General features: G+C 40.7%; 2 protein-coding genes across 2 annotated transcripts in view; one reads left to right on the forward strand and one right to left on the reverse strand.

Annotated features, from left to right (window-relative positions):
• lctla (lactase-like a) overlaps positions 1-9663 on the reverse strand; it is a 30124-nt gene extending 20461 nt beyond the window's left edge. Inside the window, exon 1 of the mRNA XM_041793717.1 lies at positions 9501-9663. Coding sequence (XP_041649651.1) covers positions 9501-9612 — 112 coding nt within the window. The 5' untranslated portion in view covers positions 9613-9663. The remainder of the gene's footprint in view (positions 1-9500) is intronic.
• crybgx (crystallin beta gamma X) lies at positions 55-26343 on the forward strand. The gene is made up of 7 exons (XM_041794038.1): positions 55-89; positions 15345-15395; positions 15775-15823; positions 17224-17345; positions 23079-23214; positions 24243-24382; positions 26195-26343. The coding sequence occupies exons 2-7, from the start codon at positions 15352-15354 to the stop codon at positions 26325-26327; spliced, it is 624 nt and encodes a 207-aa protein (XP_041649972.1). The 5' UTR covers positions 55-89; positions 15345-15351; the 3' UTR covers positions 26328-26343.
• Positions 26344-26449: the final 106 nt, after the last annotated feature.

Below are 26449 nucleotides of genomic sequence, written 5' to 3' on the forward strand. Positions count from 1 at the left end.
CCCACTTCCTCCCTGATCACACATGGTGATTGTCAAGGCTGGAAACAGGTGCATTCAGATTCTATAAAGAAAAAACTGATTAATTTTAGGTAAGAAAGTAAGTTTTTTGACCAAGACTATATTTTGTTTAGTACTTATACTATTGCAGATAAAACCATGTGACTTATATTAGAATAAACTGTAGTTTCTCAGGCAAAATGTGATGCATTTTTCCCCTGCTAATGTCAAACCACTATGCTAATACAGCTAGTTAAACAATGGCTGACAGGGGTGGGGTGGGTTGCGACACATCTTTAGAAAGTGTTACAACCGTCCCCATAGATACAACTAAGAACACATTCTTGATTTAAATAATATTACAGAATGCTCAGGCAGTGGAAAAGAAAGACTGACGGAGGTGTGCCTGCAGTTGTTTTTAAAAAAAGCATCTGACGAGGTCACAAAGAAGGGCAAGTCAGTCAGATCAGTCGTGAAGGCACAATGGATCTGCCATGTAACACCAAGCAGATACTGCAAATCACTGCACTAGATCACTAAATCAGGAGGAATGGGCATGTAGGGTGTTGGCTGTCCAACGCAGGGCTCTATCTCAACGTCCTGCCCATTGAGCGCAGTGTGAACGAGGACAAAGCAAACTTGTTTTCTCTCAATGTCTTGCTGGGCTTCCAGTGTGTGTGTGGGCGGGGGGCATGTGTGGAGAGAGAGAGACATAGGGAGACAGGATAAGGCTGGACACTAGACTGTAGAAAAATTGGACAAACCCTGTGTGACGTCAGCCGTCTGCTCACAATTGGCGGACTCAAATGGCTCTTGAAGCCAATCTGCGGGGGCTTCCATATTGAAATTGCAGTCTCAGCCAAACTTTGGATCAACCTAACGGCCCGCCCACTAAGCGCAACTTCCTGTCAGCTAGCTAGCTAGCATTCTGGTTGACAGAAATGTAGCCTCTGCCTGTCGAGCTATCTGTCAATCAAATGAGACATGCCAGTCAGTGTAAAGTGAGGTTTATCCTAAATATAATCCAAACGATCGTGGTCCAAAAAATTGACCCCCCGTACAGTGAGAGCACATGAAGACACTTGCTAATGAGACACGTTTGGTGTTTTGAACCAGGCTGTAAACCAGTTTATTTGGGCTGGACGGTTTTACGAACGAGGGGCGCAGAGGTTACAGGAGTGCAGGAGTTGATGATCTGTTACATTGGTGGATCTTTTCATAATGTTCTGGGCTCATAATGGCATCCCACTCAGCGTGGCGCCCTAGGCGAATGCCTATATCTCCTATGCCCAGAAACGGCCCTGGTGTGGCCTCTGTTTTTGCTTTTTTTGTCTGTTACAACTTACCCCAGCATGTGTTACAACCTACCTTGGTGGTGGGGGAGGTTTTAACAAAGGATCACCATGTATTTGACATCACCTCATGATGTCTGTGATATTCTTGCAGAGATTTGAATTGGTGCCATTTGTAGTTAACAAATGTGGGTACTTTGTATTAAAGTTTGAGAATTCTAACTCAAAAATTCAGTGAGTTAAAGTTGCTGAAGCAAAAAGTGTTACAACCATACCCGGTCTCCCCTGCATGCTTTTTCACGGCAAAGCTCAGATGTATCAAGAATGAAATGACCGTGGAAATGGGCGGTGCCTCACGCCAACTTCATGGCTGGCGTACGCACGTTTCTACAGCTGTGGGCCCTTTGGCGACACTTAGAGGTGATGCTGGGAAACTGTTTTAATATATAAATGTGATGTGCACATCAGAGACACATGAGCAATTAACACTGATGAACAATTAACGCACACACGTGTCTGCAATTACACGAGTGGATATAAAAGCATGCGCAAAGTGGTGAAGAAAATACCGTTAACAACAATGGCTGCATTGACAACTGGCTCATCAGCTGCTTTAGGTTCCCGAGGGCAATCCTCCTGGAACTGTGCGCAGAGCTGCGGCCGGTGTTCTGACATATTTTGCTTCCTTGTAAGATTTTGCTACCTATCGACTACCCCTATGGACTACCCTAACCCTGACCCTTAGCAATTTTTGATGGGTAGCAAAAAATGGCAGAACACCGGCTTTGGCGCGCGACACAGCGAGGAGCCATGCACTGCCTGTATCCATACAGGTGCTGACCACACTGGAGCTCTTAGCACCTGGGGCATTCCAGAGGGAGCTGGCCGACCGATCAGTACCTTGCCAGTCGACGCTGAGCCGAGCCTTGCCAGCCGTGTGGGACAGAATTATCCGCACGTCCGCCAGGTAGCCTATAACAAATTCCCATACAATGCAGCTGAACAGGTCAACATTAAAGCGCAATTTGCAGCGAGAGCCGGTTTTCGTAATGTAATAGGAGTTATCGACTGCACACACATTGCTATTAAAGCGCCATCACATGATGAATTAGTATGCCAACAGGAAAAATTTTAATTCGATCAATGTTCGGATCAGATGTGATGCGCAAATGAAAGTAACCAGCATTGTGGGGAGGTGGCCTGGTTCAACGCACGATTTATACATTCTAAGTGACAGCATGGTTGGGAACAGACTACAAGCTGGCCTGTGCGCAATAGGGGGCTTCTTGGTGTGTAAATGTATTTGTTTAATTGCCTTAATATTAGTCCCCGTGATGTGCATTGAACATGTGCGCCCCTAAATCCTATCCTGTCTTCACGGCATCATTACTAGTCAGTGGTTAAAGTTAGTGACTTTCTGATTTTTGCTGGGTAAAGAACAGCTTCAGATCTTTCCAACAAGCCCCTGATTGTCTCTGTGTTCAAAATACTCATGTTAATAACCCCGTGCGTAAAGAGTGAAATCCGTGCGTAAAGTGTGAAATGTCTTAATCAGCCTCACCTTTTCCCCGGCGCACATCTGCATTAATTTGCAACAATAGTGTAGGATCCATGTAAGTAGTGTATAAGATTAACAATTGGAAACTGTAAATCCCGTTTCCTTTGTCTGCTTTTCGGCGACTCTCTGTTCAAACGGGGTGAGCCCCTCTTCTCCTGTCCCCCCGCCTGTTTTGGCCAAACATTGGCGGTGGGCTGCTGTTCTCTGCTTCACATCCACCTTGATGTCAGATCATTTCTTCTTCAATCCAGCATGTGTGCGCTTTCCTGACCCCACAGCATTGACAGCCTCACACACTCTCCCACTCACTCCTTATGCCATCAGCGTGCCAAAGAGGACATTTTTGCGCGCCTCCACTTAAGTTAGAAGAGCCCCCAATTCGCTTTCTGTTAAGTTCTTCTTTTTTTCCGTCTTACTCATTCTTTTTTTTAATTTTCTGATCGTGCAGAGAGGGGGATCTCAGGTGCAGGGCCCATTTAAATATGATTTGCGTATTTAAATTGGGGCGTGGACAGGGAGGAGTGGGGTACTCCGACATGTGTGCTAAATTCCACGTTGATTGGGATGTACAAAGGAAATGCGCTTGGATTCATGTGTGCGCACAGATTCATTCATCTTGATATTTTTATGCGTACAACGTTCTTTGGATTTGAGCGTACGCCATGTTTCAGTAGGAAATCCACGCAAGTGTTTGTACATGAGGCCCCAGGTGTGGACAGCTTATAGATGCTCTCGGGTTGCAGCACTCAGTGCCACTCATTATCTCACCTTCAGAGACAATGAGAGCATCTCCTTTTGATTTTTCTTGGGTGTTTCGATGTTAGGTTTTGTCAGACATTGCTGACCCTTTTCTCTGAACATTTTTCATTAGAATTAGCAGTTAGCCCCTAGTTTTAGTTTGTTGGTGCTGGAGCAATAACTTTTGTCTCTCTCTTGAACCCCAGTCTGGGAACCATAGAGTTTCTTCTAAAGACAGTTGTCTCACTCCCCCTGAAAGTCTGTTTCTTTTCAGCTGCATGGCAGCAGTGGTATGGTTTCCTCTTTTCCCACTATTGATTAGAACAGGAGTTTATTGGTTTGGCTTGTTATCGTTTTGCTTTAGTATTCTCCCTTTTACCATATACTGTGTATCGCTTGTGATTTAGTGGCTATCCTTCTAGGATAACTTAGAAATCCGCTGTCCCCCATCCTGACAATTACTTTTTCGGTTTTTATTCCTGCTCTCACAGTGATGTAAAATATTTCCACCATTGCACCTTTAATGCTTTATTTCATTTTAAAAACTCACAGACAGCTCAGTGGACCAGAAGTCATCTGATCCTTGAGATACCAAACCTTTTTATTTCTCACCGCTCACTGTGGATATTTTCATGAACTTTTCTATCTTTTGGGAGTTCTTTCTCCAGGGTTAAGCCTGGAGTTACTTACAATCTATCAAAATAAAAGCATTTTTACAAATACAAACTTAAGAATGCTTAAACTCAGACCTTTTTTCCCAGACCATCAATTTTTGAGTGCTCCCTTGGGCAGACCACACACTAACAAGCCCCCCCCTCCCCCCCCAGACCCTGAATCATACATATCAAACATGTTTGATATTTACGGTTCTAGGTTATAGTGCAGTTGTTCCCAACCTGTTCCAACTCAGGGCCCACTTTTAAGTCTCAAAAATTGTTGCAGCCCACCCTTGACCCCATAAATACAGAGGCCATATAACGCTTTCTCAGAGCACTTTTTGTTTTATTGAAGATTGAACATAAAGGACTGAACTGAATACAGGAGAAACATGTTGGAAGCTCCACAGTCGCTAACACAGCATCTGTAACATGTTGCAACACCTTCAGCATTATGGTTTTCAAGGAGCTGTCCACACAGTAACCTCTAGATAACAAAAGTTCCTATCTCTCATTTGCTTGTTACATGTCTAATACTTGAAGGAAAAACAAAACAAAATCATGAAAAAATAATTGTTTAATAATTAATTAATATTTTTTATAATTAATAATTTTAATAATTTTAATATTTTTTTTTAATATCCTTTTAAATGTAACTGAGTTTTAACATTTAAAACACAATTCTGTATATTTTTATTTTCATATATTTACCCCCCCCCCCCAAAACCATACTATTTTGGAAATGATTTGGTGGCCCATTTGCAAAACCGGGCCGTGGCCCACAGGTTGGGAATCACTATCATAGTGTTACAACAACCAATGAGAGCGAGCAGACCGGGTAGCGTCACCAGACGGCTCATACATACTTTACAACCATAAACACAACTGTACCTTAATTCCAGCCCGGATTTCATCCTGAGTCTTTCCCCTGTTTTATGATTTTTGCTTCACCTGTAACACACGCCAGGACAGCCTGTTGTGGAGAGACAGCAAGATGGTATCGACAGACATCCGTGTTTTTTTTTTTTTTTTTTCTGAAGTCACATGATCACGCAAGGTCATAGGGGGGTAAGCAGGTGTGTGGTCTCCAGTGATCTGACAGTCTGGCTGAGTCATCTAGTGTGTGCGTTTAGAGGATTAAAGAAAAAAAATCTTTGGAAATTGTCCTGAAGTTTGTGGTCTCCCATGGTTTAAAAATTGTTTCAGATTAAAAAATGGTCTAGTGCATGGCTGGCCTTAGATAGATAGGTTTAGAAATTTGTAACCTGACATGCCAGATTGACTCTTTCAAAAATATCCTTTGCATGTATATTTCACATTCATCTGTGAATGCTCCCAAAGAAAGCTTGGGAAGGACAGGACTTTTCAAAAAATTCTCTGACGGTGATTGGAGGAAGGTTCTGCCTGTCACATTCATGACAGGACAAAATGACGCTGTGCACATGTGTTTCTCCTGAGCTGACGGGCTACCAGAAGCTTCTTGGTGAATAAAACTGATGCCAAGGCTGTCGGGAGATGTGCAAAAATGTCTTCTCTGCTGAGACAAGCCTCCAGTGTGCCTCCTTGTTTTAGAAAGAAATGCTGTCCAGTTCCGATAAAACTGCTGCTTTCATACGGCTTCATCAGAGCTAACGGCTACCAAGACAGCAGCAGTTGGATACACAGCAAACCCAGCTGTAATGATCGCAAACCCATACTGAAGCAGACCAGGAGAAGAGTGGAAACATCTTTTCTGTCATGAAAAGCTTTGCTCTCTGTTTTAATAGAGAAATGTTGGAATGGAAATGGAAACCCAGCTACTGATTTGAATAGAAATCAAGCTACGGATGCACTAATACCACATGATTTTCAGACTAAGCATAATTACTCATCTGTGGGTACTCTCTGATATTTGGCACATATATTAGAGAAGTAGGATTGTGACAATAAGGACCAACACAGATACATGTGCTCAAAATATCAATTTAGTGAATACTGGTGTGTTTTTAAGCAGTTTCTTTAGTATAACACATCCACATCGCCATAGTTTCCCCATATTTGACTATGTGATCAGGTCAGAGTCGTCCAACGGCTCCCTTTTAAGCCCTGTAAAAATCTCTTATTTGATTCAGCTACCAGATGATTCCAGCATAAAACTGACTGGATATAATAGATAAACACTGATCAGAGATATCTGTTCATGCTACATGATTTGGCTAAATGCTGATGTTCGTAAACAGGGCAGACAGTGGCTGATGCCCATGTTAAACCAATGCATCAAATATGAATAGTAATGCATCTGTTGAACATTGGCGTTGGCTGAAGGTCATCCTGTCATTGGCCCATCTGCAAATAATCCAACATGCACCAATGACAGGAAAATAGACAAATCTGAAGTGGATGCTGTTACGCCAGAAAATACTGAAACTATAACAAAAGTGTCGAACAAAAGGTGCACGCCCTCCAACTCTGGCCATGGCGTTTGCTGCCAGTGCAGCATCTTGGATTTGTCTCTAATTGGCCAAAATAATGGGAAACTTAAGACATTCTTCTGTTACCTCCTCATGTCTGCAGGTTGTGCAGGTTCAGCCAAAAAGACTGCAACAGGACATCTCAACCTGGTGAATTCTAACTTATACATGATGCAAAGCCTCCTGCAACAAAAACACTTTTGCAACATGTGCTGTAGACTACAATCTCCGCTAGGGCTGGGAAATCAATCGAAAATAAGATTAAATCGCAATGTGGCCTGCTTCAATTTTCAAATCGCTGTATTTTTTTTAACTTTAAATGTTTCCAAATACCAGTTTAATAAATCAATTTTTGCATCAGAGATTTTATGCACATTATGCGAGCATAAAGTGTCCGTTTTTATAATGGTTGACAAAAATCCTTCTTTTTTGTTTTATGTATGTTTTTCTCAATCACAATGAGTGACATAAAAATGATAATGCCCTTAAACAAAGCGAATTACATCACATTTGCAATACAAGCAAAAATGGTTAGCTCATTCTATCTAAAGCTGATGAAGCCTAGCATTACTTCAGGAAAGTCATACTACAGCTGCAATCAGCTGGTAGCCAGCCTGGCCTCCTCCACCCCAGCTGCCTCCTTTATAGCTTAAAGCTTGTTGTGCCCCCATATTCAAATTCATGCTACTATGGATTAATTGCTTCTGAAATTTCATTGTTTTCATACACATGGTCGTATTTATGGAATTATTTATTGCTTGAATTTTTGAAAAGTACATACGATTAACCCAAAAATAACCACATATTAAATCGTAGTTGCAAATTTGGGAAAAAAAATTGCAACTAGATTATTTTAGCAAATCGTTCAGCCATAATCTTCACACAACTTAAGCTGCACAACAGCGATGACAACTCAAAATTTTGTCATAATTCTCTCTCCACTGAACAGCTGACAAGCCACGTCAGCACACCAAATCTGTCAGCTGCTGACGTGATCCCCTCAACAAGAGCCCTGCAACAACTTTAACCCACGGAGGCAGCTGCTGATCATGACGTTAAAACAACAGCATCTACTTCATTAGAGGCTGATAGCAAAAGATTAGAGTATGATCCACTTTTCTGCATCACTACCTTATTAGATCCCGGCATAAGGACCGCTATGTTGATAAGGTCGAGGGCCGCTTACGCTTAACTGATCCGTATGCTCACCAGCTGTCCTGGAGATGGGGCTTCACATCATGGATAAGAGGAGAAACAGACTGAGCTGCAGCAAGGCAGAGACGCTAATCCAGTGTTACTCAACCCAGCTCAACCAAAGAGACAAACTGTTGAAAATTATCTCTGCAAGAGCCACAATCTAAGTGATGAAAAGTGACGAAAATGGGTTAAAGTGGCAAAACTGGTCAAAAACTGGGAGAGAAATGGCAATAATGGGTAAAATGTCTGCACAAAATGGCAAAATCTGTGAGGAGAGTGGAAAAAAATGAGAGAAAAGTGTCAAAATTGGGTGAGAAGTGACAAAAAATGAGTAAAGGGTGGCAAAAATGGCTAAACAGGGGCAAAAAAGTGTCAAAAACATGGTGAAAAATGAGTGAAAAGTGACTAAAATGGGCAAAAAGGAGCAAAAGGTGGGAATCAATGGGCAAAGAGCAGCAAAGAGTGGCATTAAAGGGGATAAAGTGGCATTTAACGGCAAAAGCCTTCTTAAATGGGAAAAATGGCAAGAAAGGGGGAAAAAATAGCAATAAGCAGGATAAAAGAGGTTAAACCTGGTGAAAAATGGCAAAAACGGGATAAAAGTTGCAAAAGGAAGTGGCAAAAGTGGGCTTAAAGCTGTAAAAATTAACTAAAAGAGGCACAAAATTGAAAAAGGGCAAAAAAATGTGAATAAGGACAATGGAAATTTACAGACAAAAATAAGGGTGACAATTAAAGCCAACTGTATAAGTATAGGAAACAAACTGATTAATGTGACTTGCAATGTATAATTTCTGAGGTCAAAGTTTTCCCTTTTTTAAGGTTTTCTTGGTAAATAATATTTCAAATTTAGACATAAAAGAGCCACAAATCATCACAAGAGAGCCACATGTGGCTCCAGAGCCACACGTTGAGTATCACTGCGCTAATCTTTGTAGAGGAAAACATGCATCTGACAAAGAAGTAGGGCTGGGGAATATATCATTTTATTCTATCTATATATCACTTTGTATTTAAAAAGTTTAAACAGGATTGTTTAGTTTACTTTGAGGTTGATCTGAAAAAGTAAGTAGTGATTGGCGAAGTGTTGGTACTTTGTACTGGTAACGGTACTGTTGCGTTCCTAAACTGAACCATATCAGTAACTGTTTGACACCCAAGTCCTAAAAAAACATTGACAACTTTCTGTAGGAAATGCTGTCAGTATTTTTGTGCAATTTAGACTGTGGAGGAGTTGAACTACAATGTTTGATGGATTCATTCCTCTCCTACAAAGCTTTCTTGTGAATCTGATGTAGTTTAGACTTAGATATTTGCTTTAAAATGCATCTGAAGCATGCAGTTGAAATGTGATTATTTCTGATCAGCGACTAAAATTCTGTAATTCACCACATTTTTAAAGATGTACCATTCTACAGCCTTTGTGGAAGGATAAATTATGTGATTTAAGGCTTGATCTTGGTTGAAATTCTTGAAACCGTTTCTCCTCTGACCTGAAAGACTTCTTCAATACTTGAGATGAAGACGCCTCTCTAATCAAGCCTTCAGATCAAACTACCATGGCATGGACAGCTGAGAACTTTAACAGACATGTAGTTTAACCATATCGTACCTGTTGGAAAGGTTCCATAGAAGAACGACGTCTTTTCGTTCCTGGTCCAGTCAAAGTCCTCACTGGCTGTTGCACACAGAACCAGCACGCTCAGCAGGCAATGGTGCAGCATCTTTATCTTTGGCGAGGAGCTTGGGGTCTTCTGTTACACCTAAAAGACAAGAATCATCGCGTTTAAACCCTGATGTTACACATGGAATGGCTGTGGCAAAAGAGTAAAAATGTTAAAGCTGTCAAACTTCTCCTTTGTGCACCCTCAGCTCAATGAAAAATGTAAAATTCACAGATCCCTTATGGTAAAACCAACTTTCAGAAACTCGCGCAGACGTCAGAGAGTCCACAGGTTTTGGAAAAAAACACCCTACCTCAAACCTCAGGGTCACTTGTTAAATATCCAGAGAGAAACCACCCGTCATCATGGATTTAAAGGAATAATCTAGCTTCATTTCAGCCAGCTGTATGACACACTGACACAAAATGCAATCAGAGACAGAAAGTAGGCCAGTTTGTCCAGCATGGTCAGGATGAGAGACATTTCAAGCTGCTGTTTGTCTCCAGAAGTGTAAAGGATTAACAAAAATAAATAGGATTGGTTGAAAATGTGAAATAGCCTAAGAGCCCTCCTGCCAAAGCCTGAGCTGTGTCTGTCCCTACATCCGTCCCTTGTCTCAGTGTCGTCTCAGACTCTGATCCACATATAGTTGTCTGACCTGCTGCCCGTCCTGCATTTGTCCCCGCTGGAAACCGCTCCAAAGTGCAAGAAACGTCCCCAAGCTTCTGGACCTAGAGCATGCTCCCCACTGTCACCGCCACTGATCAGAGTTACTGTCACAAAAACAAAACCGAGTGAAGCATCCAGGACATTTTCTGCTATTCATCAGCCCTTCATACAGAGACCACCGAGGCCCCCGCCTCCACGCACACGCTGAATACCGCTCCATTCAGAGCCAGTGGAGTGTGAGCGTGAATCTGCTGCGGCTAACAGATCTTTTGGAAAAAAGGGAGATTTTGACACTGTAAGCAGAGTTAATGTTAGTGTGCCTGCTCCATGTGAGGCATGCTCTCATGAACATTATGCATGAGTTTACACCAGGGCTGTCTGATTATTCTTTTTTTGACCATGGTTGATAACTGTATCTTAGATTTTTATTTGCAAATAATACATTTTTAATTGCATGATTGAATAGAATTATTTTGCACTTTTGAATCAGTTTGAAGTCCATGCAGATAATGAGCAGGGATGCCTCCCAGTGTGTTGATTAGTGAGCCAAATTAAGTCAAAGAGATTTTTTTAAACAATGTTTATTTTTTTAAAGACTTATTGTGGACATTTATGCCTTTAATGGACAAATAGGAAAATGGATAGAGTCGCAAACTGGGGATAGAGAGAATGGGGAGCAACATGCCTCTACATGGGGTGTATAGACGTAACTCAGTGTTACTCAACCCAGCTCAACCAAAGAGCCAAATTGTTGAAAAATGTCATCGCAGAGCCACAATCTAAATGGTGAAAAATGGGCAAAAAATGTAAATCGGTGGGAAAACGGGGTAAAAGTGGCATTTAATGGCAAAGGCAGCTGAAACGGGCGAAAACTTGCAAAGAAGCAAGATGAAAGTGGCTAAAACTCATAAACAAGGGCAAAAGACTGATGGCAAAATGGTCAAAAAGAGGCAAAAAGGAGTGGTAAAAATATGCTAAAAGCAGCGGAAATGGATTTAAAGTGGCAACAAAATGGGCGGAAAAGGGGCAAAATAGGCATAGAATGGAAAAAACTGGGAGAAAAGTGGCAAAAATGGATGCAAAGTGAAAAAAATTTGGTTACAGGTGGTCAAAAAGCGACATAAAATGAGAGAAAAATGACTAAAATGGGCAAGAAAAGGTGGGGAAATAGGGTAAAAGTGGCATTTAATGGCAAAAGGCAGCTGATACGTCTGAAAAATTGCAAAGAAGCAAGAGTTAAGTGGCTAAAACTCATGAAAAAGGGCAAAAGTGTGATGCAAAATGGTCAAAAAATGGTCAAAAAATGACTAAAATGGGCAAAAACAGCTGTAAAAAGTTGGGAAAATTAGGTAAAAGTGGCATTTGATGGCAAAAGCAGCTGAAACGGCTAAAAACTTGCAAAGAAGCAGGATAAAAGTGTTTGAAATTCATGAAAAAGGGCAAAAATGGGATAAAAGTGGCAAAAAATGGTGGAAAAGTGGCTTAAAGAAGTTTTTAAAAGGCAATGGAAATATACAGAGAAAAAAATAAAGGTTGACAATTAAGTTGGACCATTAAAACTTCTGTGTAAGTGTGGGACACAAACTGATCAATGTGAATGGCAATGACTAATTTCTGAGGTTAAAGTTTAAAAAAATAATAATTCAAATTAAAACATGAAAGAGCCACAAATCATTACAAAAGAGCCACACGTTGCGACCACTGACATAACTACCCAGCTATGGCGCCCATGTTACGTTGACTTTGACTGATTATTTTAGTAAGTGCTGCTTTGCTCCACCATGTGGTCTGAAACCAGGACTTAGAGCTAGGAGACAGCACCAAAGAGTTTATTCTGTCAAATACACTCTTTAGCATTGTTATGCAGGAGTGCATGTACAAAATGACTCACTGGCATTCAAAAATTTCACCTTCAATCACTTTCTCTGTGTAAGTAACCACATTATGTTTAGATTTACTCAACAAAGTGTTGCTTTTATTTTGGGACTTGTACTGTCTTGAGTAAAAGGCTGATTTATGATTCTGCCAGAGGTCTGAACTCTACGCAAAGACCAATGGTAAATAGACTTGAGTTTGTTTAGTGATTTTCTAGTCCACCCATTCACACCCTTTCACTCCATTCACTCCACAGTCACACTGATAGCAGAGGCTGCTATTGAGAATTGGCCATCAGTTTTAGTTAATTCCTTTATAAATTCATTCCCATTGACACACCACCAATGAAGCAGTGGGAGCAAACTGGGGTCATGCCCAAGGACACAGCCACATGTTTCATGTTGCATATCCAGATAAACGTTCTGTCTGTCACATCTCTACGGGCCAATCAGAGCGACAAAACACATGACATAGAAGCTATCGAGCTGCACGTAAGCAGCTACGGGGAATAATGTGAACCATGGCGCCTAAGGACATGCAAGTACTTGACTTTTGTCATTTTTGAAAAGAAAACAACTCACTGCTGTTCTTTGTTCTTCTTTTGATGAAGAACTGTTGTCAAGTTCTGATAAAACTGGGGCTTTAGCAGAATCCACGCTAAGCTCTTCCGCCATAATTGCACCGGCCTCTTGCTGCTGATTTACGTCACTACTCTGCCGTGCCTGAAAGTACTGCCCCTCGTAGCTGATTGGTCCTGTCACTTTCTAACCGGGCCCAAACGGTTCAGATGGGAGCTTTGCAAGATGGATTCACCAGTTAGAAACAAGGAAACAGGCGTATCCATCTGCTTTGCAAGGTTAACTTTATGCTTCATGTTAGCTGTTGTCATCATGGCTGTGTTTGTTGTGCTTCCTCCTTCAGTCAGCATGCACCCTGACTGGCGACTGTTCAGATCCATGTGATAATCCACAGAGTGGGTCCTCGGCTGTCCTCAGAGTGCCTAGTGTGTTTTACAGTAGGATTTCTGATAATAAATATTTAACATGTTTTTATTTAAGATTTCAAATCAGTGGTTCTTTAAGTCCTCAGAGCATGTCTTGGGGAAAAAAAATCACTCCTTACAGCAAACACCACAGAATAATTTTTACTTTGAAATTTGTACTGTCTTAAAATGATTACTTCCTGTTGAAATTCAGACCTAATTTTATTGTGAAAGAAAATATGGAACTTGAAAGTAACAACGCTGGTTTAACCACAGACAAGACGGACTTGTAACAGAAAGGAAAAAGAGTTTAAGTCATATGGTGCATTAGATAAGATAATCCTTTATTTATCCCACAGTGGGATAATAAAATAGCTAGCTCAGGGGCATTGACATCTGGCTTCCTTGGTTTATGTGCAGCTTGTCCTCTGAAAAATGTCTCCTAAATATACTCTAAAGACTTCAAGGATTTTTTAAAAAACTATTTGATGTGTACAGATGAAAGATAGAAGGACATAAACACAGATGTACAGTGCTTTGAAAAAGTATTTGTCTCTTCCTGATTTCTTTTCTCATTTTTCTCATTTCTTTTCTTTTTTCTTTTTGGCAGTTGTGACACTTAAATTTTTCAGATCATCAAACAAATTTTAATATTAGAAAATACAAAGGTCAGTTTTAAATGATCAAGTTTGTAGTCCATTCAGAGGTGGACTTGCTGGTGTGTTTGGGATCATTGTCCTGCTCCATAACCCAAGTGGTCTTGAGCTTGAGGTCATGAACTGATGGATGGACATTCTCCTTCTGGATTTTCTGCTAGAGAGCAGAATTCATGGTTCTAGTGGTCCAGGTCCTGGTCTGATGTTCTTCTGATGAAATGCTGTGTTAGTTTGACTCCTGATGGAATGGGATGTATGCCTTCCAGAAAGTTCCTCTTCTGTCTGGTCAGTCCTCCAAATATCTTTCCAGAAGTCTTGGGGATCATCAGGATGTTTTTAGTCAAATGTGAGACGAGCCTTCGTGTTCTTGTTGGTCAGCAGTGGTTTTGGCCTTGGAACTCTCCCATGATGCCATTGTTGCCCAGTCTTGTTCTGATTGTTGAATCATGACCTCTGACCTTAACTGAATCAGTGAGGCCTGCAGGTCTTTAGATGTTGTTCTGGGTTCTTCTGGGACTTCCTGGAAGAGTCGTCCATGCACTCTTGAAATCCTGTTGGTAGGCCGGCCACTCCTGGGAGGGTTCACCACTGTTCCCAGTTTTCTCCATTTATGGATAATGGTTCTCACTGAGTCCCAAAGTCTTAGAAATGTCTCTGTACCCCTTTCAGACTGATAGATGTCAGTGACTTTGTTTCTCATCTGTTTTGAGTTTCTTTAGATGGTCCTATGATGTGTTGGAGATCTTTTAGCCTACTTCACTTTGTCAGACAGGTTCTGGTTAGGGGTTTGTAGATCCAACAGGTCTGGCAGTAATCAGGTCTGGGTGTGGACAGTCAAACTGATTTATAAAAATGTGGTTAATCACTGTTAATTCATTATTTAACGGGGGGGGGGATGACTATTTCTCATAGAGCCCGGTGGATTTGGATTTCTTTTTACTTGTGTTATCTTTGTCTAATGTAGACATTTGTTTGATGATGTGAAACATTTCAGTGTGACAAAGATGCAAAACAATAAAATGAAAATTAAAAAAAGAAAAATTCTACTTTTATTGGCGAAAAAATGCAGCAACACCAGGATAATAAAAGGTACTGAGCCTATTTAACTTTGACCATTGTGTTAAATTTAATGTTTAACTTTAAAGCAGGGGACCATCAGCTGTTGGCTGGTGTAGGTAATGTAGTCTTTCTGTACATTCAGGCCCACAGCAGCCCCCCCGACCCCCACCTCCGGGATCGTGACCTTGTTAGTGAATACAGTGTGCTGGAGCGGTCCTGCACAGAGCCTGAATCCAGTCATTATCATACAGAGCATTGTTTACGGAGCATTGTGCTAAAAATGCTGAATTGTTTGAAGCTAAAAGTGTTGGCACTGCACTCTCACGTTTACATGCTAGTGAGCAGAGCGTGTTAGCACACACACCTCAGTTTCTAGTGCATGTATGTGTCTTTGTTGGTGCAGTGTGTGTTTCTGATGAGTGTGTGGACACAGAAACATGTTTGTGTTTAGCATATGAATGACAACTGCTGCAGAATATCTCTGAGCCTTCCAGTACCTGCAGGCTCACCACACCTTGCTGTATTTAAGCGCCTTTCTTTTTCCCTCGCAGAGCTGACATGAACATCTTTACTAAGGTCCCAGGATTAGCCCAACAAACCAGGTATGTAGAGAGCGCCCGCCGTGAACCAGCTGGGGGGGCCGAGGTGTCCGTGTCCCACCTCCTGCTGGTCCTCAGACTCTGCTCTCTGTGGCGCCTCAATTCCAGTTTCCCAAAATCACCTGGAGAGTGAGAGGAGGCATCAGACATGTTGGTTTAAAGGACAAAAGTTTAATCAGAACCACTGATGAGTTTAACAGCAACTAAAGGACACAAAAATGATTGACCAAAGTGACAGAATTCAGTTTGTAGTGCATCAGAGCTTCAATTTGACCTTAAAATAACATCATTTGTCTCCAGAGTTTCTGTTACTGTTCTATATTGTTTGATTTCATGAATGATTGGTCTGTTTGATTTAAAATCAATGTCTCTATGTCTACAGCAAGCTGGGGTCTGTGCTCCAACGTGCCTTCTACGGGTCCAGTGGGAGGGTGAGTCAAAAAATAGTTTTTCTCTTTAAAAAGCATTGCAGGGTTTCCCAACCTTTTTTTCTGCTGGCCCACTTTATAGAAGGTCCAAACCATAGGGACCCGATCCAAAACTGGCCGGACAGAGTTGTGTTCATGTAAAAATCCAGCAGCTATTTCAGCTCTATTTTTCCAAATCAATGGAACACATTTTTAAACATTACTCCATCACTCAGGGTATGTTTTGTCATTGAACTCAATTATTAATAAGATACTTTTGCACCATGAGAGAAGTTACAAACTCAGTTAGAGGAGTTCTGACTGTGGGGACAGCTTCAACATAGTAACTGGGCTGGTCAATTAATCACAAATTAGATTAAATCGCAATATGGCCTGCTACAGTTTTCAAAGCGTAGACAGTACAATATTTTTTTTAACCTAAAATGTGGCAAAATACCAATTTGATACAATTTTTTGCTGCAGAAATTTCATGCTCTGCACATTGTGCATATACAGGTGTCTTTTTTTCGAAGTAAAATCCCACTTTTCCTGTTTTTTTCTGTTTAAAACATCCATTTTATATTGATCTTATGTAATATTCTAGTTTTTTGAGACACTGAATTTTGGGTTTTCTTATTTGTAAGGCATAATCATCAATATTTCAAGAAATAAAGGCCTGAAATATTTCACTCTATGTGTAACAAGTCTATATAATATATGGGTTTCACTTTCAGAAAAGGGTGGCAAGAAATATTGAACTTTTTCATGATATTCTAATTTTTTGAGATGCACCTGTATACAGTTTTAGTTAGTTTACATTTTTTCAGTAAAGCTTAGTTTTGATTTAGTTTCAGTTAACTAAAATGATTTTTGAATTTTAGTTTGAGTATTTAGTTAACTATAACAACCTTGGTTTTTGCACCGTAGTATAGATTTTTTTTTTTTAAGACAAAACAATATGAGATATATTATTCAACAAAGCATCACAACTTTGTTTTCTCTACTATATTGCTCATCCATTCTGACCTCTGTGGGCCTCTACTAGTTGGCTGACCCGATGGCAGGTGCTAGCTTAGCTAACATTGATGTCACACTCACTCTGGTCTTGGCTTGGTGCTTTCTGAGTTATGAGCCTGGATGGGGCAGAGCACCTCCATCATGCAGACTTTCCTTCCATGCTTGGCCCTCTGGGCCTTCAGCTGCTGGACTTTAACTATGCCTTCTAACTTTTCACTTAAATGTACCAACATTAGGGCTGTCAGCAGTAATGCAGTAATTGCGATTAACGGTGACGTCTCCCTGCAGTCACAGTGTGCTTGTGATTTTCAAACACAAGCAAGGAAGAAAGATTCCTGATTCAGCCTTCAAATCCCAGCATGCTTTGTGTCTGTCTGTTATGTTTCTGGTGGTTTCTGTGCCCTCAGGTGACCCTTTTTGAGCAGAGGAACTTTGCTGGCCGGCGGCTCGACCTGACGTCTGACTGCACCAGAATCAGCGACAAGAACTTCCCAGAAAGATGCAACTCTGTGCAGGTGGAGAGCGGAGCGTAAGTCTAAGCAAAAAAGACAGGAAAGCCCAGTACAACACGCCGAAAGTCAGCACAACTTTATTCATACTGCATGTTTAAAACAACAAGGGTTGAACAAAGTAAGAAAAGGTGGAACAAGAATACATCATCAAATGATAGTTTGGAAATCTGATAGGAATTCTAAACCACCATAAAACAATAGAAAAATAGCAATTAAATATTTGGAATAAACATCTTTAAATAAGGCCAGGGAGAAGGATTTTATCTTCCACCGCTGGTGTATTTACATGCATGTAGAAAAAGATAGATTATAGTTAGTCTAATTAAAACTGGACTGGTAAAATGCCTGAAAACATGTCAGTCAATCTTAAATCATAACTGACGTTCAGGTAGGAGCATTCTTGACACATGCTACTGCAGGAAACCACTAGGGGGCACATGAGAAAGCTCAGGCCTCTGATGTGTGGGATGTAAACTACAAACATGGAGACATTTGAGGAGGTTTCTATAATGCTCAGCGATCAGAACTAGCCCTGATATTAACATCAGTAACCAACAGTAACATCCGATCAGCTCAGACACACCGTCTACAATCCATTACTACATTTTCTCCATGGCCACTCAAGGTGTATCAGTTTGACTGGCGACCATGTTAAGTGGTGACTTGCAGCTTTTTGTAGATGTCTTCATCATAGCAGCTGATGGAAGGAGATGAAGTCCTCGTGAATGTCTCTTTTTGTTTCTTTGACCTTTAGTTCAAAATATTCTCATCCGATGTGTAATTTAAAAAAACTAAACTCACAACTACAGATACACTATGCAAAATGTCACCAGTTTACATGGTTACTGGCTAAACACCGATCTTATTTTCTACATTTTTACAAGTTTAAACATGGCTGTTGTAGAAGCAAGAATTAAGGTCCAAATTCTGTGGCTGGTTCAGATGAGTTTTATTCACTGTGCAGAGAGAAGAAACTTACAGCATGGCTGACAATATTCTCTACTGTCTGAGCAGGCTTGAGATGGGGTTTTTAAAAGAGGGTTTGAGGATGACAAAAGGCTGATCAAAGACTCACAGGATCAAAAGAAGTCACAAGGCAACACTTGGTCACAAGGGGTACAGGATGCAATCAGTGGGATTTGCATTTCTATGTAATTTCCTGGGTGAAGGTGGCAGGTAGAGTAGGTTAACAGCGAGGTGTGAAGAGACAGCAGAGAACAGAATGGGTTCTTATTAAAACACAGCAGAAACATAGGTTAACTGAATGAAACATAAAATTTTACTTCCACACTGTCAAACCATTAAAATTTTTAGTTGCAATTCATCCCAGAGTTCAGGCTGTTAATCTTAGTTGCAGCCTTTTTGATCACATTTTAAAACTTTTTTTGCATTTAAAACTGTTTTTGTGTCATTTTGGATATTTTTACTGACTTATTAGTATAGGGTATACCTGTTTGGATTCAGGCCTGCTTTTCTAGGTAGATGGAAGAATTTAACATGAAAATATCCACAGAAAAGGAAATTGGGATGGACTGAAAAGGAAATAAGTGATTTGTAAAAAGGTGAATATTTGTCCACTGAGCTGTCTGTGAGTTTTTAAATGTAAATGAGACATTAAGGAGCAGTATTGGACTGATTTTACATCACTGTGGCTGCAGAGAGATCCTGACATGGATTAACCAAATGGACAAAATCATGTGATTAAAAAATGTAATGCACTATCTACTGACCTAAAATAACCACATCTGAAACATTAATGCTGACAGCCCTAGTACGCTCCACTAAAATACTTTGAAATATTTCATTTTTCTTGATAAAAGTCATATTTATCCACGGGGTATGCTTTTGAGAATCTCAGTATGAAACATTTTTGAGTAATGTAACCTACTATACTCTGCTAGCTAAAATCATAGCTTTAGTATTGACCTTTGTGATGTAACCTGGTTATCCAGTGGTTCTCAAATGGTGTGGCAAGTCTAGGTGTACCTTGGGAACTTGTACAACCATATGTTATTACTACGACTTTATGGCAAGTAGCCTACTGTAACCAGACCTGCCCACAGATCTGGCTGGAAAAATAAATAGAGAATGGGCCCTCCCCAGTTGTGATTTATTGATAATATCAGTGTCTGTAAGTTGGATCAGTAGCATTGGTGCTGGCATCCTCGCTAACAGTTAACTCATTCAGAGCTGAAAAGCATGGCAAGCTAATTTTGGGTTGACTGGATTGGTTCTTTTGACAGCTTAAACAATTCTGCTGCTTATATGCATTTTTGCCCCATCTTTTAACCATTTTTGACCCATTTTTACTTTTTTTTTTTAAGTTTTCCACATTCAACCCTTTTTGCCACTTCTTGGCCAATTTCGCTATTGTTTGGCCATTTTTTACTCCTTGTTAATCACTTTTAACCCCTTTTTACCACCTTATTGCAACTTTAACCCTTTTTTTGCCACCTTTCCTGCCACTTGTGATCTATTTGCCACCTGTTTGACACTTTCAACTCATTTATGCCACCTTTTTGCCAATTTTCACCCACTTTTGCCTTTGTTTGGCTACTTTTTTGCCCAATTTTGCCCCTTTTTTAAATCACTTTTAACCCTTTTTTAGCACATTTTTACTTTATTTAAACCTTTTAGGCCACTTGTAACCCATTTTTGCCACTATTTGGACACTTTCAACAAGTTTTTGCCAATTCTAACCCATTGTTTGGCCTTTTTTTATACCAATATTTGCCCATTTCTGACTTTGTTTTGCCACCCTTTGCCCAATTTTGCCCTCTCCATGGTCCCCCATTTGGCTGGGCCCCAGACAGCTCACCCCTTTATCTCCCCTTATAGGCCACCTTGATTTAAAAAGTCTATTTGTATCGATTGAAATATGGTGTGCCTTGAAATTTTTGGCCTAACCTTAGGTGTGCCTTGGGCAAAAAAGTTTGAAAACCACTGTGGTTATCAATAGTTTAGCTAAATTAGCCTTTTTTTTCTGTTTCAGCATGTTTGGAGGTCATACTAAAGAGCGGCTAGAGGGGAAAGTGAAAGTTTATTTGTCACATAATACCAGAGAGAGTACACCATCGTGACAACAGCAGGAACATCAGAGTAAGCAAACTCTGAAGCGCTTTCTGAGAACAAGCAGCTACATAAATACATCAGCCAGAGAAAACATGAACAAATGTTACAGCGCCGTTTATTTTTAAATGCCAGAATTAGTGGTAAAAAAGGAGTTAAAATGTGGCTGAAATGGCTTTAAGTTTGCAAAAACTGATTAAAAAAATGGTGAAATGGGATAATAAATTAATATAAACTGGCCAAAAAGGGTTAACTGAGAAAGGAAAAAAATTTGCAGATATTGGCAGAAATTGGTTAAACTAGCAAAAAACAGTCATATCAAATGGGGAAATAGGGTTAAAATGGGAAAAACTGGGTGTCAAAAGTGGTTTAAAGCAGTGTTAATTTTGTCGACTAAAACTATGACTAAAAATGTTTGTCGACAACCTTTTTTTCCATGACAAAACTAGACTAAGACTAACAAAAATAAATCTGTGATGACTAAAACTGACAAAAAGTAAGTTTAGTTTTCGTCAAGATGACTAAAACTAGACTAAAATGTAATGTAGTTTTTGTCAGACATTTAAAATCCATGATATTTCTCCACTGTGAGTAAATCTGTCAAAAAACAATGCATCTGTATCTATTCTGCCTCTCAGCTGTAGAAAGCAGGGATCCCAGGTTTAGCAGAGAACACACTACCATGATGTGGTACCGGATTTAGGCAAGAAAACAAATGCTTGGACTAAAAGTAAAGACTAACATGTGAGGACTTTTTATGGACTAAAACTAGACAAAAACTAAAAAGGGTAGAAATGACTAAAATGACTTAACAATGGCTGAGAGTTTTAAGACAAACTAATAAATTAAATCACTACTGCTACACATCTAAACGATGTGTTATAATTAGGGCTATCAAGATAAGTTGCAAAAAATCATGTTCCCAATTAGAGGATTACTTTTCATTGCGATTAATCACATGATTTATTGTCCCTTTCTGCAAACTTTGGTAAAGCCTTTAGCATCTCCCTGCAGTCACAGTGATGAAAAATAAGTCCACCGCTGCTTCTTAATGTCTAATTTCACTATCAAATCTCTGACAGCTCAGTGGACAAGTCAAAGGTCACCTGACCCTTGTCTTTTTAAACAGCCACCTTTTAACAGCCCTCTGAATATTTTGAAATCCTGTAGATAAGTTTGTCATAATTTTCAATTCACCCTAAGGTTATTTCAAAATAAAAGCAGGAATGTATCCAAACAGGAAGGAAGTAACCCCTAGTGTAAGACGATTGAAAAATCTCAAATGAAACAAAAACAGCTCAAAATCCATCCATCCATCTTCCTCCGCTTATCCGAGGTCGGGGAGCAGGGAAGCCCAGACTTCCCTCTCCCCAGCCACTTTGTCCAGCTCCTCCTGGGGGATCCCAAGGCGTTCCCAGGCCAGCCGAGAGACGTAGTCTCTCCAGCGTGTCCTGGGTCTTCCCCGAGGCCTCCTCTTGGTGGGACCTGCCCGGAACACCTCACCAGGGAGGTGTCCAGGAGGCACCCAGACCAGAAGCCCGAGCCACCTCATCTGGTTCCTCTCAATGCAGGGCAGCAGCAGCTCTACTCTGAGTCCCTCTTGATTATCTGAGCTTCTCACCCTATCTCTAAGGGAGAGCTCAGACAGCCTGCGGAGGAAACTCATTTTAGCTGCCTGTATCCGAGATCTCGTTCTTCCGGTCACTACCCACAGCTTGTGACCATAGGTGAGGGTAGGAACGTAGATCGACCGGTAAATCGCCTTCGCCTTTCCACTCAGCTCTTTCTTCTCCACTACAGACTGATGCAGAGACCGTATCACTGCCAACGCCGCACTGATCTGCCTGTCAATCTCACGCTTCATTCTTCCCTCATCTGTGAACAAGATCCCGAGATATTTGAACTCCTCCACTTGGGGCAGGATCTCATTCCCAAATAACAACTCAAAATACAAAATAGTGCAATTTTAAAATGTGGCAAAAAGGGAAGCTCAATTGTGATTTAAGATTTTATCTGTTTGACAGCCTTAATAAGGACAGGTGAACTTTCTTTGTGAGATCATAAAACAGACTCAGCACAGGGTGAGTCTGCAGGGGCCCCAGTGAGGGTGCTAATGCTCAGAAACAGTCTCAGCAGAAATTCATAAGAACTCGTTATAAACAGTCTTATCACAATTGAAGTAGTATAGATGTTCAAATGATGGCAGGGGCAGCCATGAAGGGCCTGGTCTCATTAGGGTCCACAACTGCTGTTGTTTGTGCTAGCAGGGCTCACAGCCCCAGCTTCAGAGCTCCTCTAACCACATCTTCTGTTATTGCGTTATGACTTTTACCTTCCTTGGTCCTATCTGCAACGTTATTTTTAAATAGCTCTATGTGCTCAAACATGAAAGAAAAACATGAAACCATGTTGTTGTTGTCAAAGCCAGTATTGAAGACCTGCCCCTCACTGACTATGTCTGTTCAGTGAGGGAGAATAGACAGCTGAGAGAATCATGAGCATGACTGCCAAAAACAGTTGACGCTGAGGGTGTTTTTTTGCCCTGGACACACAAAACACCTGGAAACGCTGGTTTTGCATGGAAAATGAGAACTGCAAGCACAAAAACTGTGGACACAGGCCTAAACACTGCCACACTTGGTGTGTCTGACTTTGACTTTCCTCTTTTTGCCCTCTTACAGGTGGGTGGGGTATGAACATGAGAACTTCCGGGGCCGTCAGTACCTGTGGGACATGTCCGACCGTGGCGAGTACAACTGCTACGACAAGTGGTGCGCTCAGGCTGACCATGTCTCCTCCGTCCGTGCTGTCAAACAGGTGAAAACATTTTTTACTAAATACATCATTACACATGCATGGTCATTACAGGTATGGAAACACTCAGGATCTTACTTCTACACTTCTACACTTGAAGTTGTGGTCTCAGGCATGATGCACATTTCATCCTCTGAGCTGTGCAATAGATGTGGGAGAAGGAAGCGGGTCGTTCTTGGTGTCTTAAAAATATTTTCCATAAATCAATCTTTGTTTGTTTAGGACAGATTTATAATCAGTTATCCAAAGACACTACAAAGAGGGCAGGTCTAGACCGTACTCTGGAGCTGGCTCCTTTATTCGAATTTTTGTGGTGTCTGTTTTGAGAGGTGGTTTCCTTTTATTGTAGGTTTTTTATGTAGCTGCAAAGTTACAAAAAGGTTGAATGCTACCAAAAGATTTGTCTAGGAGCCTAAAGACTCATGTTGTGCCAAGAAATGCCAATATTTGCAATGTAGTGTCAGCAGACAGGGCAGTCATTAATGCATGCCATCACTCATTGCATCTACACAACAAACCCAACCCAGATGAAGGTATCCCATCTCAGTCTGAGCAATCAGATATCAAACCGTTTAGGGTATGCAGTGGTGTGTGCAGAAGTGGATCTAATCTAAATGTATATACTCTTTAGAAGAGGGTATACTCTTCATTTTAAAATGGGTATACTCTATGGTGACAAGAAATAACACAGTATCAGGGTTACCACTGGGTATCTGAATGCCCACAATGGATATAAATCATAGTTAAAATGGACGATGAGGCCAAAAACCTCACCAAAGAATTACTGCAGCTCTAATGGTGTACCTAATATAGTGGCCTGTGAATGTAATTGCAAAGCATATCAGTTGTGTAGTTAAAGCATCAGGCTGCTGTATGAAAGCGCTGATTGATTGACAGAAATATTCAGACATTATATAGATATTACATGTTTAGTTTTAAGTTTGTAATATATGACTTTGTGGTCTGAACAACACCAACACATACCCATTAAATTCTCTCTCTGACCGTTGTGTTCTTTTTGTTGTTTCCAGGACAATAACCCTGCCAGAGCTCAGCTGTTTGAGCGAGCCGGCTTCTCCGGAAAGAAGATGGAGATCCAGGACGACATTCCCAACCTGATGAGCCGCTACAGCCTCAACAGAGTCGCCTCCATCCGCGTGCTGGGCGGAGCGTGAGTACCACACTGATGGGGATCAGTAAGCCCCATGGATTGTCTAGATCTAGATGCCTGTGCTCAGACAAATCCATGAAAGCTTCGTGCTGATACGCTTGTTTCAAGACCTTTACTCCCTCTGAGGATTGTTTTAAAGAAACCCTGCATGATCTGACAAGTTCAGCTTGTTAGATAGATATTTGTATCTCTCAAATGTATATTGAACTAAAAAACATCACTAAATATCTGCATTTTGAGTAAATTTGAGCTTATAAACTCACCAGGAGGCCGCCATGATTTGGTCTGCGCAAGTACTGTGAAGCGACAGTTCCGCAGTGCTCCCTATGAGCGCTCCTCGCCGTTTCTATTCAGTAACCGTTTTTCAGACGGTTTTTCTGCTTGCAGCTGTTGCTGCCATAACAGCTTTCATACCAGACAGGAGTTTTCTGCGTGTTGGTTTTGTCTCCCTGCTGTCAAAGCTCCATCATTCCTCCTGCGTTTCACCTCAATAAACCTCCCTGCCAAGGTTGTTATAGTTAACTAAAACTAACTAAATAACTAAAACCAAAACTCAAAAATCATTTTAGTTAACTGAAACTATATCAAATCTAAGCTTTACTGAAAAAATGAAAACTAACTAAAACTGTATAGTGCACTTACAAAACTAACTAAAATAAAATAAAAATAGAGACAAACATCCTTAGTTTTAGTCTTTGACACAACCATACTGACTGACACCTACACCAGAGTCTGGGGAGTTTAAAATGGCCTGATCTGATTGGTTCAGACTTCACACAGTGGTTTTATGTCTTGAGTTGTATTCAAACATCATCATTAAATAAAAAAATCAGAAGTGAAGAGTAGCCTGTTAAAATATGTTTTTAAAAATGTATGACGCTCACGCAGCCCCGACATCTATCTGTAAAAACTGGAACTAATAAAAACTAAACTGAAATGAAGAATTTTTGCAAAAATAAAAACTAAATTAACAAACCAGAAGTCAAAACTAATTAAAACTAAATGGAAATCCAAACACAGAAAGTGAAAACCAAACATAGAAACTAATGAAAAATCCAAAAATATTAGAACCTTGCTCCCTACAAGTGACTGGATTCAGTGTGTAGTGGAAGCATGCCAGGAGCTTTTCAAAATAAAAGCCTTATGTACACACCAAGGGAATTACTTCATAGAAATGCCAAAGTGGACTTCTACTTGGAAAAGCGAAAACCAGAAGTGCTTTCGTACTGTGTTTAACTTTTCCTGAACAGTGTTGAAACAGAAAGCTTCATAAAGAGTAGACGTTTGGGGAACAACTTTATTAAACAGACACATTTAGCTTGTGGCCTCCAACAACAAAGAAATAATCTACCAAACACAAGCTTCCTTACTTTTTGTGCGAGGTGTATATCTTGTGTTTTGTTGCTCTGATTGGCCCGTAATGAATGTGACACAACATTGGTCCAATCACCCTCACATTTTTTCAAAGGTTCTGTCCATGAACTGTAGAAAATGTTGAAGCTTGAGTGACATCAGCCATGTGGTTAGCTGAAGGGGACTTCTGAGTCTAATCTGTGGTTTAAAAGAACTGTGCAGTCACTTCAACTAAACCGCCTCTCTTTCCCTAAATGAGCTGATTGGTCCGATCATCCTCCGACCCGGAGCAGAGCATGGCAGCAAATGGATTTGCCTGATAGACATGAGTCGGCTTTATAAGATTAAATGTCACCTAAATGACAAAGAATCATCACAGCCTCGCCTAAATGCTAAATGCTAAACGATGTAGACAGGGTTAAAACAAATCCTGCTGTCTAACACCCTCTGTGTTTGCAGGTGGGTGGTGTATCAGGAGCCGAACTACAGGGGACCTCACTACATCCTGGAGAAGAAAGATTACAACAACTTCTCCGACTGGGGCAGCCAGAACAACACGGTGGGCTCCATGCGCCGAGTCCGCTTCAACTGAACCGCCGAAGATGATCAGAGTCCGCCTACGTCACACCTGTGAAACCTGTCAGCTTTACACAACAACTATTTTAGTAATAAACAGTAAAAAGACAAACAGCTGTGTTTTCTTTCTTTAACTGT

This window comes from Cheilinus undulatus, linkage group 1, assembly GCF_018320785.1.
Source record: "Cheilinus undulatus linkage group 1, ASM1832078v1, whole genome shotgun sequence".
In the NCBI taxonomy this organism is placed as follows: Eukaryota; Metazoa; Chordata; class Actinopteri; order Labriformes; family Labridae; genus Cheilinus; species Cheilinus undulatus.

Excerpts from the sequence above, each read along its gene's own strand:
- crybgx (XM_041794038.1), top strand. The coding sequence starts at position 15,352 with ATGAACATCTTTACTAAGGTCCCAGGATTAGCCCAACAAACCAG. Across the intron at positions 15,396-15,774 it reads GGATTAGCCCAACAAACCAG|CAAGCTGGGGTCTGTGCTCC; the intron begins GTATGTAGAGAG and ends CTATGTCTACAG. Across the intron at positions 24,383-26,194 it reads ATCCGCGTGCTGGGCGGAGC|GTGGGTGGTGTATCAGGAGC; the intron begins GTGAGTACCACA and ends CTGTGTTTGCAG.